We start from the raw sequence: 16232 nt of genomic DNA, 5'->3' as shown, positions 1-16232 counted from the left end.
TTTTCTTTCTACAAGCTAATAAAGAAATTATGGAAATACCAGGCATTATACTACTGTCCTGCCTCCCTCACCCTGTCACTGAAAAGTAGTTATTGTAACCAGCTCAGAAGCGTCACCACTGCAAACAGAATTGGAGACCTACTTACCCATCATCCTCTTCCATCCACTTTTGTAATCTTTTTATGGCACAAAGGGGTGAAAAGTTGAGAGAGACTAGAGAAATCCTGCTATCACAGTGTAGTAAGTAGTAGTAGTAGTAAATTTCTAGGTTTTTGGGTTTTGTTACTATAAAACGTTTTCACACAATCATTCCACCACCTATAGTTGCATGAACACAAATAGTACTGCGACAATTTATTTCCGTATATTGGTTCTTTTAGCAACTAAAAGAAAAAAAAACATCAGAGGAAATGTAATAATATGAAACCCTGAACTGGAATTTTCTTTGCAGTAGGTCTTGTGGGATAGCCATTAACTCTCAGCCTTAGGCATCTCTGCCTAAATGGAAACAAAATACTGGGCAGATATGAGGAGTAATATTTTGAATATGAAAGGAAAAGCTAATAATGGCTAGATTTCAGTAAGCGACTGAATCAGCTTTAATTATTCTAAGGGCCTCATATTGCTACTATAGCCATCCTTCCTCTGACCAGGTGTGAGAATGTGAGACCCCATGAGTAATGGTGTGAAATGTGGAAGAGACCAACAAGGATTGCCAAGGTAGCAGTCAAAATAACACTCCTATTTAAAAGACCTTGGGAGGTTCATACCACAATGGAGATATTCTGGGGATTATCTTTTAACTCACCTGCTTGTGGCTCTATTGGGGTCATCCTTTTGCTTCTATCACAGATGTTATCATCTGAATTAGTCTTTTCAAAGCCAGGGGGAGATCTCAAGACAAAGACAGGAGCCTGACCCTCGCTGATTTTCTCATGATCTTCAGGCTCCTGCAAAGAGCAGCTTTCAGGACTGTCACTCTGGATATTCTTCCCTCCACTGCTGGCTGGAGAGAGATTGGCACAGAGGCTGTAGTAGTCCATGATGTTGCTTTTGGCCAACTTGGATTCTAGAATACTCACATCATTTTCTCTTCTGGATTCCTCTTCTGGCTGTGGAAGACCTGGACTGGATACCAGGGGCGGCAGGAGGAAAGAAAAGAAATGTTCTTGTGATGTTCCGCTTTCCTCATCTCCATCCACACCAAAAAGCATCTTGTCATTATTGGCCAATTTCTGAAGAGCAGAGTTACAAAACTGAAAAATCTCTGGCCTGCTTGCTGAGCACGCTTCTAAATCATCTTCTTCCAAGGCATCCAGAGAGTCACTTGAGCCACTGGACTTTGGCCCCTTGCTTTCTGTGTTGGCTGAATCAGAGGCTTCTGAAAGGCTATCGCTTATGTTGTACCCATTGCAAAAACTCATTTCTTTGGCCTCCAAGGTCTTCCTTTCTTGCTCCAGCTCTTGCTGCTCTCCTTCCTCCTCAATTGGGGGACTAATACTGCTGTACTTAGGTGAATGTGTGTCTGAGAAACGGTCCAGGAAGGAATCTGGCTCAGAAGATTCTTCAGAGTCACTGCAGGTTCTAGATTCGTATCCTGCAAACACATACAGACAATTTCCTTGGAGTTGCACCTTCCTTCCAAGCAAACTTAGAACACAGTTGAAATAAAACCTCCCTGAAAAGATCCTTAAGAGGACTGTACAGCTAAGTATGAAAAAGGATTCCTCTGTACATATCCTGAATACTGTTCTCAGCAGCAGTCAAAGGATAACAGGGACTGTCTTAAGTGACATTTTTGAATGTCTCAGTATGTGGAGACTGTAGGGATCTGGATGGGGGAAAGTAGGCTCAGGTTTAACTATAGGAAGCCTGATAATTTTGATTGCATGCAAAATTATGAGAACTGTGCCTTGAATGGTAACTCTGGTGTTGGTTCATGCACCTGAAATTAGATGAGTTCACATTCAAATGTGACAGAAACATCTCCCACATCCTTTCAGTGTATCTCAATGACCATTTCAAATGATGCTTCTAAGAACCCTTTTGCTTTTGCCCACACAAATGAAGGGGGAAATAAAGCTGTATAGACAAGAATACATAACACACTGAGACATTAGTGTGCTAAATACATGCACGTATCTCTAGCAACAGGTGTACTATTGAGCTTGGAACATTCCTCTCACTCCTTTACTTATTTATGAAAAACTTGCTTTTTACCTTCCTCAGCAGAAATCCGGTGCATTTGAGGTTTTCTCTCCTCCCAGATGAATATGGAGCTGCTTGAGTCTACAAACATTCTGTAGTAACCACTGATGAGACAAGCCAGATCTTTGGCACTGTTGGACTCCAGCAGCACAGTGAGCACCTTGTATAGAAGATGGGAAACATGATGAGCTGAAATGTTCCTGACAGAGTAATGCATCAAAATTGATATGAAATATATTTACCTTTATATCTTGGAGGTAGATCTTCACCATGCTTACTTTGTCAGATTCTTTAGTGAGCTCCAGTCTGCTTATGTTAGCAAATTCTGCCAGCAAGGTTATGATGTTGAGTTTGCTATTAACCACTTGACTGATTCCATATTTGGCTCCCACCAGCAAGGCAATGCATGTCTCTCTGTCCTGTAGCTTCATAGGGGAAAAGCAGCTTATGACCAAACTTAGAAAGGAACAAACTCATGCCTATGTATTCAGTGGCTACAATCTCTATACAGTATAATTTGGACATGTAAAGAAATCCACACAGGTGAAGTAACACAATTTGAACTTTCATATCATTATGTTTAAATACACTCTAGACTCAAGTAGACATTTCTGATCTGTTCAGAAGTTGTTTTAATAGTATTCTGTATTAGCTAACGGTCAACCTTTTCTCATATTCTTGCTTCTGAGAAGAAATGATAGACACCCAGCAAAGAATTGGATCTTAATGAGAAATCTCTCCCTCTCTCTCAAATAATGGCTTACGTTTGTGCTGACTAAGCAATGGTTTAGAAACGTTTAGGATTTGTGTGAAATTGTCATTAATTCAGAAATATGAAGTTAAACAAATAACAGGTTGAGTTTTATGAATGCAGTCAAAAGTTTACAAATGCATTACAAAAATCTTAATGGGAATTGAACAGCTCACTTTAACATAATTCAATGTTTTATGAAACTTACTAGCCATCATTTATGCTATTCTGTAGAGAGGAAAGCAGGAAATTTATTTCATTTATTAACTCCAGCACTGGACGATGGCAGCAGGTCTGTTTTTTTCTATATTATTGTTCAATTCCGGAAATTACTATTTCCACATAATTGCTTCTGAATGAACATTTTTGGATGATCATAGCTCATCTTAACAGACATGATCAAGCTATGGGCTGCTCACAATTTATGCCTATGAAAAATGCTCACAGCTTTTAAGGTGACTGGCCAACCAGTTAATTGGCAGGGGAGTGTCAAGGCTGGTCCTAGGAACAAATGGGTGGAAGAGAACAGTGGCTTCATCTCAAGGTCTACACAGACACACTAATGGGATAAAGAGTTTAATTTAGAAACTCAAAATATAGGCACTCAATGTTTTACCAGAATCAGAATCAGAATAGAGCTGGAAGGGACCTTGGAGGTCTTCTAGTCCAGCCCCCTGCTCCAGCAGCCTGTTTGTCATCTGACTCTATATGTAGCATCAGGCCCCTTTCTGAATGCTGATGAAGAAATGATTAATGATGTAAAGATGTAGGGTCTATTTATTTCCTTGTCAAGCAAAACAGAAATAGTGTCATGCATGGACTTCAGGAAAAACAGGCTACTGGTTATTTCAAGGTCAGAATCAGAAAAGACTTGGCTTGACATTTCTAATGCCGATATTAAATTTCAGAACTCTTAAAATAACTGGGCCTTGTGTACCACAAAGGGCATCTTCTCCTATGCATTGTTTATTGCTACACATTAAACATTAACAACAAAAAGTGTTTCTGAAACTTGCTACAGCCGTGGACAATTGTTTCACCTTGGGCCACACTCTCACAAGGCTAAACAAGGTCTGCTCCATCCCCACCTCTCTAGTTGCCAGCACAATTCAAGGTGTTAACAGTTTAAAACCCTTCTTGGCAGGGGTGGGCTGCTGGGGGTTTGCAGGGGTTCGGGAGAACCTCTAGCTAAGATTCTGTGTAGTTTGGAGAACCCCCAAATCCCACTCCTGGCTGGCCCTTCCCACCCCACTCCTCCCCTCCTAGGAGTCCCCATGCGGCCCGTTTTGGATACAGGTAAGTATAGGGTGTGCATGGAGCTCGGGGAGGTGAAAAACGGGCCTACTGGAAGTTCGGGAAGAGGGTCTCCAGAGCCTGAGGAGGCTGTTTTCGCCCTCCTGTAGCCTCCAGAGCCCCGGGAGGGCAAAAATGCCCCCCCCCATCATGGTGCAGGAGGCCAACTAGGCCACACCCACCATAGCCACGCCCACCCAGCAACCGGGCAGAGAACTCCTTGCTAAAATTTTTGAAGCCCACCCTTGCTTCTTCGTTTACAACCTTTACATCTACACAGGACCACTTTGTCCCACTACAAACTACTATCCAATAATATAGAACTAGCAACATTCATTTTTTATTGATGTAAAATCTGAGACATCTACATGGGCACTATTTTATTTTCATCTTGCCTTCCCTCCATGAATTCAAGATGGCCCTCCCCCTCCTATTGTAAACTCACCAGATCTCTGTCAGTCAGGAAAGTAAGAGAGATACCTCAAGGAATAGCTGAACAATAGCATTACTAAGAGTGACAGCTCCCCGCTCTTGCTTCAATTCATTAATTACTATGCCATCCTTTGTTTCAGAAAAGGGCCACTCCTTTCTTTCTTTAATGGTATCTGTACACCACATTGGAAGCAGGGAACTTCTTTTGATGTGAGCAGTGATAGATGACTTAACATTGCCACACCTTAGGTTGTGTCATTGCATCATTATTGCAGTCTGTGATGTGTGCATGTGTCCTGGCATTTGATCACTGAATTCTCTTTTGGCTCATATGGCAAGCAGTTTAATTCTAACCAATAAACATCAAATAACTGCCTTGTTTAATCTGTAAGAGGTGCAAATGATGACAAGGGGTCTTAAAAGTTATTTTAAGACAGAGACCTAGCTAATTCAAATAAAAGATTCAAACTGTTTCCTTGCATCATGACATTCCCAATGACCTTGGGAAAACCCCATAAATCACAGGGATGATCTAGCTTTCATGTTGTAACACGAGAATTGAATGCAATGGTGGAAAGGCTGAGACATTCACTAAAAAAAAATACTATTTTGCTGTAAAAAATAAATCTCAACTGTTGGGTCCTTGATATTTTTTGAGCTTGGATGTTTTCTTGCAAACATTTCATTACCAGACTGGATAACACCATCAGTGGAAAGGAGAATGGGGTTCGTTGCTGTTTGCCTTGCCAATCTTTGTGTGGGTGTGGCTTCCTTTTTGATGGTTCCTTGATTAAGGTGTTATTTCTTCCTTGAATGTTTATCTGGTCCTGTTTTTTGCCTACCTGGGTGTTGGCTGCTGGGAACAGGATGAATTCTGGGCTGCTTGTTTCCTTTCTAGGTTTTTGATTGTGTCTTTTGAATAGTATGTAAATAGAATTTGTGTGTCTATTGATGACTGATATGTGTGAATGCCACATTCCAGGAATTCCCTAACATTCTAAAAGGTTAATAGTGTCTCAGTATAAACTATGGTCAAGTCTGTTTATGTGTTACAAAATTAACACTGTTCATGTCTTCTTTCTGCTATTTGAAGTTTGTGGTGCAGTCTGATATTTGTTTGGCCTACATAGTGGCTGTAACAATCCTTACATTGAATGGTGTACATCAGGGGTGGGTTCTAAATTTTTTTACTACCGGTTCTGTGGGCATGGCTTGTGGGCGTGGCTTGGTGGGGGGTAATGTGACTGGGAGGGCATGGCCACCTTTTTTTTTTTTTTTTTACTTTTCAAAGCATTTTTTCTACAACCTTAAGAGGTTGCAGAAAACAATGCTTTGAAAAGCCTCTGCCGATCAGGCAACTCAGCTGGGATTGTCAGAGGCTTTTCAAAGCATTTTTTTTACCACCTCTTCTGCTGAAGAGGTTGCAGAAAAAATGCTTTGAAAAGCCTCTGACGATCCCAGCTGAGCCACGGGATCATCAGAGGCTTTTTTTTTTTATTTTTAAAAGCATTTTTTCGGCCGAAGAAGTTGTAGAAAAAATGCTTTTAAAAGTAAAAAAAAAAAAGCCTCTGATGAGGTGGGTGGGGTAAGCGAGCAGCAACCAGGCCAGGGACCGGTTCAGGGGTATGGCCAGCCAATGTTATTACCGGTTCTCGGAACTACTACAGATTTTTACTACCGGTTCTTGTGAACCAGTGCGAACCAGGAGCAACCCACCACTGGTGTACATGACTCCTATTTTTTCTTCTTTGATTAATTCTGTTAGAGTGTAGATATAAACAGCCAGCAGATTGTGCTGGCAGCAGGAAAGTGTGAGGTAAAGAAGAGATTGCCTACAGAAATTGTTTTTTTCCCCCAACACCACTCCTGCATTGCAGAATGGAGAAATTGAAAAGGAAGAACTTTCAAGACAGTACTATAAGTTGTTTGAATAGCATGCCTGTGGCTTCCAGGCCCAGACTTCCAATGTGATTACATTGCTTTAAATATGTAGAAGATCCAACAGTTTATTCTCTTGCAGTCCCTTCCTCTCTAATATCTCTCCTTATGGGAAAAGGGGGAAGGATCAGACAAAAGGGAGATTGCTTTTTTCCCCTTCCATCTGTTCTTCCTGCAGAGGAAGAAGATTGGAGAGGAAGGGATTTCAAGAGAGTAGTGTGCCCATGGCACTCACATTGCTTTTGATGTGTACAAGACATTAGCAGTTACTCCAGCAATACAAAGGGTGGGGAGTAGTTGGAAGGCAAACAAAAGCCAAAAGTGTGAAATTGATTAATCTTGTCAGTTTTGAGCTGGAAAACATAGTTGCAGTCAGGTGATTTTCCATTTAGCAACTGCTTTGCTTACCAGCAAAGCTGCTGGTCCCAAGTAGGACTACTGAAAGCAACCAATATCAGAGAGCACCAAGAACCCAACAGTTCAGCCCTGAGTGACATATTTTCTTTTCTATTAGACATTATAAATTTACCATGAGCGTGACATTAAAGACTTTCCCTCCATAGAGTTTCAGGTCTCCAAGAATCTGCAGGTAACACAATCGCACTTGGGCTGCTGAAAGGAGGTTCTGCAATTGTTGAAAAGCAAAGTTAACACAACCAGATCTTCATAATTGGTAGGTCCGCAACCTCTTATACATTATTACTCTCATACAATAAAGTTTGGGGTCAATTATAATATGGCAAGCTGCTACTACCATGACCTTCTTGGGACAATAGTGGGGCAAATGTTCCAATTGTCTACCAGTATTATAGGGTATCTCTGAATCAGAAATATAGGCTGTTCTTGTTTACCAACTACCTCGTTCAGCAACCATTAACAGTTACAACAGAGATGAAAAAGTAACTTTTATGACCAATCTTCACATTTATGATCTTCCCAGGTCATAAAGAAAATGAAAGCTGAAGTAAGATCATAAGCTGTAGTTTCACCTAGGGATTGCTTTATTTAGTGATCAAATTGTTGGTTCCAATTGTGTTCACTAAATGAGGACTATCTGTAGTCTTGGGAACAGCCAGTATTTCTGAAAGGTATCACAGAGTAATATTCAGCACAGAAATATTGTGTTTCCTTTTAACTAATAATGTTATCCCAAGCATTGAACAATACAGTAAAATATGAGATTAGTTGAGTCCCAATAAATACAAAACCATATTCAAATCACAAATGTAGGTAATTATTATCCAGCTTTATCGGTATTGTCCTACTTTTTTACCGACAGCATATGCACATCCTAAAATTCCCCATGGATCCATCATTGTGTTCTTGGAATATAAGTGTTATCATCTCATTAATTTTTCTAATGAAGATCACAGAGAGGTCAAATCAGGAATAAAAAGGATCTAACAAGGAATGGCAGAGTCAAGGTCCATTAGAAGGTTACCCAAAGGTGCTTTTTCAAGAGGCACCTCAACCTTCAAGAGGTTTTCTTTGAAGACGTTTCATTTCTCTTCCAAAAATCTTGGATGAGAAGCGAAACATCTTCAAAGAAAACCTCTTGAAGGTTGAGGTACCTCTTGAAAAAGTACCTTTGGGACAACCATGACCTGGAACACTGAGAATCTCCATAGACAATTAGAAGGTGACCTTTCCAGATATTTTAAAGCTACTTTACCTTTTGCCTTGGGTCCAGCAAAAGATGATTCCTCTTCATATGGAAACTAATAGCTTTTTTGATGTCTTTGCCTCTCATGTTTCGGAGTAGAGTTGGAGAAATAAAATTTTCTATTCCCCAGTCTTTCCTGCAGCATAAGGAAAAAAAGAGAGGGGAAAAAAACCTATCCTGAAATGATCATCTGGCAGAACTTGCAGTCACCATCCTATTTAGGATTTAGAATTTATAATAGCAATAGCAGTTAGACTTATATACTGCTTCTTAGTGCTTTACAGCCCTTTCTAAGTGGTTTACAGAGTCATCATATTGCCTCCAACAATCTGGGTCCTCATTTTACCCACCTCAGAAGGATGGAAGGCTGAGTCAATCTTGAGCCTGGTGAGATTCGATCTGCCAAACTGCTGGCAGCCAGTGAAGAGCAGAAGTAGCCTGCAGTACTGCACTTTAACCACTGCGCCACTGTAGCTCAGTAACTGCAATGTACTATAGGTTTCGGCAATTGCTAGCCTTCAAAACCAAAAGTGGCATTGTTCTCAACAACAGGCATCCACCTGAGGCAGGCAGCCTAGGAGAGCAAATGATGGAAACAACTCAAGTAAAAGACCAACTATATATGACTGATCACCTTTGAACTCCTTGGCTCAAGAGCTGTGGTGGTGCAGTGGTTAGAATGCAGTACTGCAGGCTACTTCTGACTGCCGGCTACCTGCAATTTGGCAGTTCAAATCTCACCAGGCTCAAGGTTGACTCAGCCTTTCATCCTTCTGAGGTGGGTAAAATGAGGATCCAGATTGTTGGGGGCAATATGCTGACTCTGTAAACAGCTTAGAGAGGGCTATAAAGCACTATGAAGTCTAAGTGCTATTGCTATTAATGTCTTAATGTTTCTTTTAAAATCTCCTGTATTTTCCTTAAGAAGTATCAAGTACAAACTGAATACTTTTTCACTTACTCAATATACTTTAGTGAGACTTTCTGTGGCTGAGCACAGGTGATTATCCGTTCTTGGATGTGCAAGGCGGCCAGCCGTAGCGCGACACTGCATTTCATTTCAACAGCAAACCTTTCTTGAAGGACGTCACTACAGCTCTGAAATGGAGAGGGCCAGGTTAACAAGGGGAAAGAAGAGACATACACTTGCACCAGGCTACATTAAACAGGATTTAATCTAATCCTGTTATTGTAAGAAGTGGTTTCTACCACTAAACCATTTGGCAATTATGTTGGTTGCAAAGCCCAATGTTTAATTAATTTCTTGGGGTCATATACAATTTGAGATTTGTCACGAGTGTTTCCAGGATTGCTGTGGCTACTTGCCAACTCACAAACAGTATGGTTTCAATCAAGCCATCTCCTGTTTGTAATTACCTGCAAGCCTTCCCCGCCCTAGTTAATTGCAGGTTAACTCCCTATATAAGCAAGGACCTTTTCACTTGCTACTCGGGCCTAGACTCCTGGTTTAGGCCTAAATGCACAGCTCCTGCAGGAAGCTTAGTGCAACACCGCAGATGGGAGAAGAATGCAGATAAGGACTCCAGACGCCGTTGCAGAGAAACTCCCACGGATGCTTGCCTTTTGCTGTTTTGTAGCACGCAAGCTATCATCGGGACTGCTGTTGCTGGACCTTTTTCCTCCCACAAGCTTCAAGCAATGTTTGCTGTTTGAACCGTTTTTACTTCAGGTGACTTTTAGCTGTGAAGTTTGTGCTGCCCCCACTTGGATTGCCTTGATGATGTATCGACGCCGAAGCTGCTTACCTTCATGCTAGCTTTATTCTCTTGTGAACTGTTTCGGTATTGTGGAGAGGGATCTAGGGAGATAGCCTTGCTTCACATACCCAGATAAGACTTTGTTTTTAATGTGCTTTCTTAAAGACATAGTGCTTTTTAAATGTTTTAAAGTAAATTATATTTTTACACAAGATGCCTCTGTCAGAATTATTTCAGTCTCAGTGTGTTTGCTCATGAGCTGGTTCACGGTCCGGGGTACCCCTCAACCCCATTTCATAACAAGATTGGTTCACACATGCGCACATTAGCTGGATAGAGAATTTGTAACTTCTGTATCTGGAAACCCACATTCAGTTTTTAAGAAGAGATTGGACAGCCATTTGTCAAGAAAGTTATAGGGTCTCCTGCTTGAGTAGGGCGTTGGACTGGGAGATCTCCAAGGTCCCTTCCAGGGGTGAAATGCTCCCGGTTCAGACCGGATCGCCCGATCCAGTAGCGATGGTGGCGGGTGGTTCGGAGAACCGGTAGCAAAAATCCCTGCCCCCCCGCCTCTCCACCATGCCCAGCTGAGCCGCACAATCATCAGAGGCTTTTTTTTTTTTTTTTACTTTTAAAAGCATTTTTTCTACAACTTTTTTCCACCGAAAAAATGCTTTTAAAAGTAAAAAAAAAATGCCTCTGTTGATCGCGTGGCTCAGCTGGAATCTCAGAGGCTTTTCAAAGCATTTTTTTCTGCAACCTCTTCCGGGGAAGAGGTGGTTAAAAAAATGCTTTGAAAAGCCTCTGAGGATCAGACAACATAGCTGGGATCTTTAGAGCCTTTTCAAAATATTTTTTTAACCACCCCTTCCCCAGAAGAGGTTGCAGAAAAAAATGCTTTAAAAGTCTCTCTGACGATCCCAGCTGAGTTCCCTGATCATGAGAGAGACTTTTCAAAGCATTTTTTAAAATGATCAGGCAACTCAGCTGGGATCATGAGAGAGACTTTTAAAGCATTTTTTTCTGGAACCTCTTCAGCAGAAGAGGTGGTTAAAAAAATGCTTTGAAAAGGCTCTGAGATCCCAGCTGTGTTCCTGATCGGCAGAGGCTTTTCAAAGCATTTTTTTGCATTTGCAGAAAAAATGCTTTGAAAAGTTAAAAAAAAGTTGGCCACGCCCACCCAGTCACATTACCCCTCCCACCCACCCAGCCACGCCCACAGAACCGGTAGTAACAAATTTTACATTTCATCCCTGGTCCCTTCTAACTCTATTATTCCGTGGTCCATCACCTATGTTGATATGAGAAATCAAGTGGGATATGACATGCACATGTCAACCCAATCCAGATTTTTCAGTCCACTTATTCTCTATGTCATTAGGACAGAAAGAGACTGACCAAAAGATTAATGTGGTATATTTATAGCTGAGCTTTTAACATGTCACATTACAGAACTGTGATGGCAAACCTATGGCACACGTGCCACAGGTGGCACGCAGAGCCCTCTGTGCGGGCATACCAGCTGTTGTCCCAGCCTAGCTCCACCGTGCCTCCCACTGGCCAGCTGGTCTTCGGGTCTCTGCCGCGCATGTGTGTGTGTGGGGGGGGGGCGGGGTGCATGCGGGGGACATGTGCACACATCCACAGGGGTGCCCATGCGCATGTGCGGGGGCACCCGCATTGCATTTTGGGGGTTTGAGTGCGCTTGGGGCCCCCCACGCCCCATTTTTGGCTTGGAAGGCCACCTGCACCAACCTAGAAGCCAAAACAGGGTGAAGGGGTGCCGTGCGAGGGGACCCTGTGCCCCGTTTTTGGCCTGGAAAGCCTCCCCTGCACCAACCTGGAAACCAAAACAGGACATGGGGGCTGCGTGAGCCCCCCCGCGAGGCTCCCGAGCACCCCATTTTGGGCCTGGAAAGCCTCCTGCACCAACATTATTATGGATGAATAAACTTGTCTGATACTTGGGTTTATGCTATGTATTGATAAAACCTAACCAAGTCAGAAAAGCTCATAGTGTATTCCAATATCACCTGCAGGTAGAGATATTCAAAAGCCACTGGATCTTCCTGCAAGAGATGCAATGGATCTCTGGGGATAAAGCAAACTCTGAAGAGGCATCGATAATCATGAGACTCTTTCCTCTGAACCACCTGAAACAAAGAAGAGATGATAGATAGATAGATAGATAGATAGATAGATAGATAGATAGACAGACAGACAGACAGACAGACAGACAGACAGACAGACAGACAGACAGAAAGACAGACAGACAGATAGATAGATAGATAGATAGATACCGGTAGATAGACAGATAAAAAGTTTATAGCATACTACAACCATAACAAAAGTCCTTAGAATTGGAAACCAGTGTCTAGTGATTATCTGCTAAGATACTTTGATAAACAAGGTATGAAGTACATTATAGCTGCTCAGACAAGTTTGGATAATTTCTAGCAAAATTCCAGAAGTCAGAGGAATTTTATTATTAAAAGTTTTGAGTTATAAAGTTTTGAGTGATCAACAGAATGCTGTTTCAGAATCCCATCTAACTTCTTGACCCTCCCTATGTATGGTAGAAGCAGAATAAATTGTGCAGAGTTTTATATATATATATATATATCTCAAAATAAATTACTTGCAAATTTGTGCAACTGCCACCATTCCTCTTTCTGGTAATAAAATTACCCAGCAGTCACCACTATTTTGATTTTCATTTTGGGTGCGTACACAATTTTGAAAGTAGATAAAATGAGCATCTGTAATCAAATGGTAAAATGATAGATAGCTGCTCAGAATAACTCACATTCAAAATTCAGATAAAGTTGTCAAGGATAGGGGGAGATTTTGGATGACCCAAATCTTTGGGGAAACCTAATCTATGTGGATCTCATCAAAAAAATCAAAATGATGGAAATTCCTGTCTAAAAATTTTAAACACTCAATCATTCAATATCTACTATTATAACAAGGTGAGTGCTTGCCATTCTGGAAGAACGAATTGAAGAAATAGATTTTGTATGACAATCAGTGTATTATCTTCATTTCAAGATGATTCATTAGGGAAGCAATTTATATTAAATCCACTTCAGCATGACTTCAGTACAATTCAATGGTACTTTTAAAGAAAACAAAGTGATATTAAGTAAACATTTATGGTCCACCATTAGTAATAATATTATACAAATTCTAAGAGGGTGTTTAAAATTTTACTTTGAATAACAAATTGATAACTGTTAACACTGTATTGAAAAGAGTTCATGAAAGCAGATTCCAGGGAAACTGATATTCATATCAAATCAAATCCTTATTACGGTTATAGATCAATAAATGAAAACTGGGATTATTTCAATAAGGCTGCTGCTATATAAACAGGTTTACAAGTGTGCAATGTTCTGAATCAATAGTCCCAGTTTTCCACCAGCCATATATTTTAAAGGGATACATATTTCCGTTTTGGAAGATGTACAACTTGTGGTTCTATTAATGTGACTGATCTATAAATCCAGTGGTAAAATCACATTTTTTTAACTACCAGTTCTGTGGGCGTGGCTTGGTGGGCGTGGTGTGGCTTGGTGGGCATGGTGTGGCTTGGTGGGCGTGGCAGGGGAAGGATACTGCAAAATCTCCATTCCCACCCCACTCCAGGGGAAGGATACTGCAAAATCCCCACTCTCTTCCCACTCCTGGGGGAAGGATATTACAAAATCTCCATTCCCATCCCACTCTGGGGCCAGCCAGAGGTGGTATTTGCTGATTCTCCGAACTGCTCAAAATTTCCACTACCGGTTCTCTAAAACCTGTCAATCTGCTGGATTTCACCTCTGTATAAATCCCATTTCTGTGATCACTAGCCATGCTGGCCAAGCTGATAGGAGTTGATAATTGGAGTTCGTACCCTCCCAATCTATAGATTATGAAGCACAGAAGTCAAAATGCCAGAGTGAGCAACTCTAACCCCCCTGCACTGGTTATTATCCCCAGGCAAAAGTTCATTAATTTGTCCACCAACAACAAAATGTCCTAGAGCAGTGAAACTCACCCGTCCAATGAGCTCATCATCATGCAGAAGATACATCTTCAACACATTATACTGTTCTTCCAGAACCAAGGCAAAATGTTCAATGCTTCGAATGGATAGCTTTTCTTTCAAAGTGAGAACAATATCCTACCAATTATGGGTGTAAAAAAATATCACAATTTCAACAACATGTAGAAATTATCTAGGTCCATACAACAATGTCCTTGGAGAGCTTAATTGTTCACAAGGATAATTGTACACACATCATAAGGTACAGCAGATCCAACCCATGATGGAGAAGCTATTCAAATGCATAAGAATTCTTTGGCACACAATCTTGGCTAGTGTAGCTTACTGACAACGAACCCCCATTGTTGACTGCAATGTAATCTGACAACAATTTGAAAAAAGAAATACCCACGTGGATTAGAATCAAAATAGAATACAATCCAGCACACAGATATGGAGGATTATGATTTGTACTACTGATTTCTCTGACAGTTAAGTAAGGATTATCATATATTAGAACGTAGTCATAAAATTTGCAATGAAAGGCATTAACCATAGGCTACAATAAAATCTGCTATTTGGCTAAATGTGGATTATGTTCATGTCCCAAACAAATTTATGAGCGTTAAAAAATACAGGCAGCATTATGGATGAGGCAAGTTGGCTCTTTGATTGCTTTCTTATTCTATTTTTAAGACGCAAACAAAAATACTGATATATGTTGTTTGGTTCACGTGGGTCCAAGAGTTTCCATCATATACTGGATTTGTTACTTTACCTGCTCACAATATGTTTTCCATTATTGTAATAGATGCTGCAGTCTTGTATTCATCTTTTGGCTTTCGTCATTGAGTTTAAAGGCTGTTACATGTCTCTTCTCATTTTATTCAATTTCTCTCAACAAAACACTTTGCAATATAGAGAAGAGTTTGAGAAATATTCTCAAGCCCAACTCCTCATTGGCCACCATTGCGAAGTGAGACTTCCTAATCCAACATTTAATCACGATATTAGACTTAAACATACCTTGACTGTTGTGTTTGCTTCAAACTTGAATGCTTTAGTCTGCCCATTTTCTAAATAGACTTTGAGAACATTGGGCATACACAGAAGAGAACTTCCCTAGACAAACACACAAAAGACAGCATCCAGTTAATACGTTTGACTCTCAAATTCTATCTGAAATATGCAGCAATTTACTGAGGAACAAATGGAGTTCTTTGCAGAAAGTAAAGTTTGCTTAATTCTGGGGATTTTCTCCCAAGTCCCTTACTGGCTTTCAAGGCTTAATAGGGTTTGGGAACATTTACATTTTAAAGAACATTCTGTCATGTTGAGGTGCTGTTGTATATTTAGTTTTCAGCATTTATTTTACTGTCTATAGAGCAAGCCTGCCAGCCAGAAGTTACAGGGCAGGAAATAAATGCTGTTAAGTAAAGAATTAGGTAGCCTTCCTGTTGCTTGCCTTTCTGTTGTCTCTTGGGTACAAGTGAGAGAAATCAAAAGATTAAATTTAATTCTAGTGCTATAAAGCAGCCTCCTTGTGGGAAAGTTAAAGCATTGCCACATGCTTTGGAGATAGTAAAAAGGATAATTCTTTGAGATTTCCAGATTCCAGCCATCCTCCCAATACTTTAGTTTATTACCTTATTCAGAATAGAATTTATTATTCTTATTATTGAATAATAGTATTATTCTTTATTATTTTTTATAGTGGCAGAATTAAATTAATTCAATTCAATTCAATTAATTCAGCCAGTTCTCAAGTCAGCAGTCATGGTCTGTTTTGCTTGCCAGTGGGACCAGAGCCCTGAGAAACCTCATTTGCACAAGTTCCATTGGTTTAAAGACTTTGAAGAAGGGATATGCCTGAATGAAATATGAGTAGTTTGTAATTTTGCAATTCCAAAGGATTTTTCTTTACCTTAACACTTTACATTGTTTTAAGATCCCCAGAGAGGTTATTTTTCAAAATTCCTTCACAAAGAATTTCTCTAGGAATAAGGATTGACCTTCTAAATGGTAGGGTCTTAATTTAGGAATGCCTTCCTGGCACTTGAATGGCTCAAACAACACTTTTAAAAAAAAAATTGTCACAGAATCTTAACACACTATAACCTTACCCTTCAATTTTGCATAGATCTAAAAAAAAGCAAGGAATAGGGTGGTTTTTTGTCTACATCTGGTATTCTCAAGAGT

General features: G+C 40.5%; 1 protein-coding gene across 3 annotated transcripts in view; it reads right to left on the bottom strand.

Moving 5' to 3' along the window:
* The window catches only part of FRMPD1 (FERM and PDZ domain containing 1), a 77602-nt gene that overhangs the window by 2827 nt on the left and 58543 nt on the right, over positions 1-16232 (bottom strand). For all 3 annotated transcript variants that reach the window (XM_070938504.1, XM_070938505.1, XM_070938506.1), the window contains 9 exons: positions 15060-15155; positions 14046-14171; positions 12037-12156; positions 9247-9383; positions 8295-8421; positions 7152-7247; positions 2451-2633; positions 2221-2368; positions 809-1597 (listed from right to left, as the gene is read on the bottom strand). In XM_070938504.1, the coding sequence (XP_070794605.1) occupies positions 809-1597; positions 2221-2368; positions 2451-2633; positions 7152-7247; positions 8295-8421; positions 9247-9383; positions 12037-12156; positions 14046-14171; positions 15060-15155 (1822 nt within the window). The remainder of the gene's footprint in view (positions 1-808; positions 1598-2220; positions 2369-2450; positions 2634-7151; positions 7248-8294; positions 8422-9246; positions 9384-12036; positions 12157-14045; positions 14172-15059; positions 15156-16232) is intronic.

The sequence above is a fragment of the Pituophis catenifer genome, unplaced genomic scaffold (genome assembly GCF_029215685.1).
Source record: "Pituophis catenifer annectens isolate HBS135680 unplaced genomic scaffold, rPitCat1.0.hap2 SCAF_2, whole genome shotgun sequence".
NCBI lineage: Eukaryota > Metazoa > Chordata > Lepidosauria > Squamata > Colubridae > Pituophis > Pituophis catenifer.
This window is presented reverse-complemented; position numbering and strand designations above follow the sequence as displayed.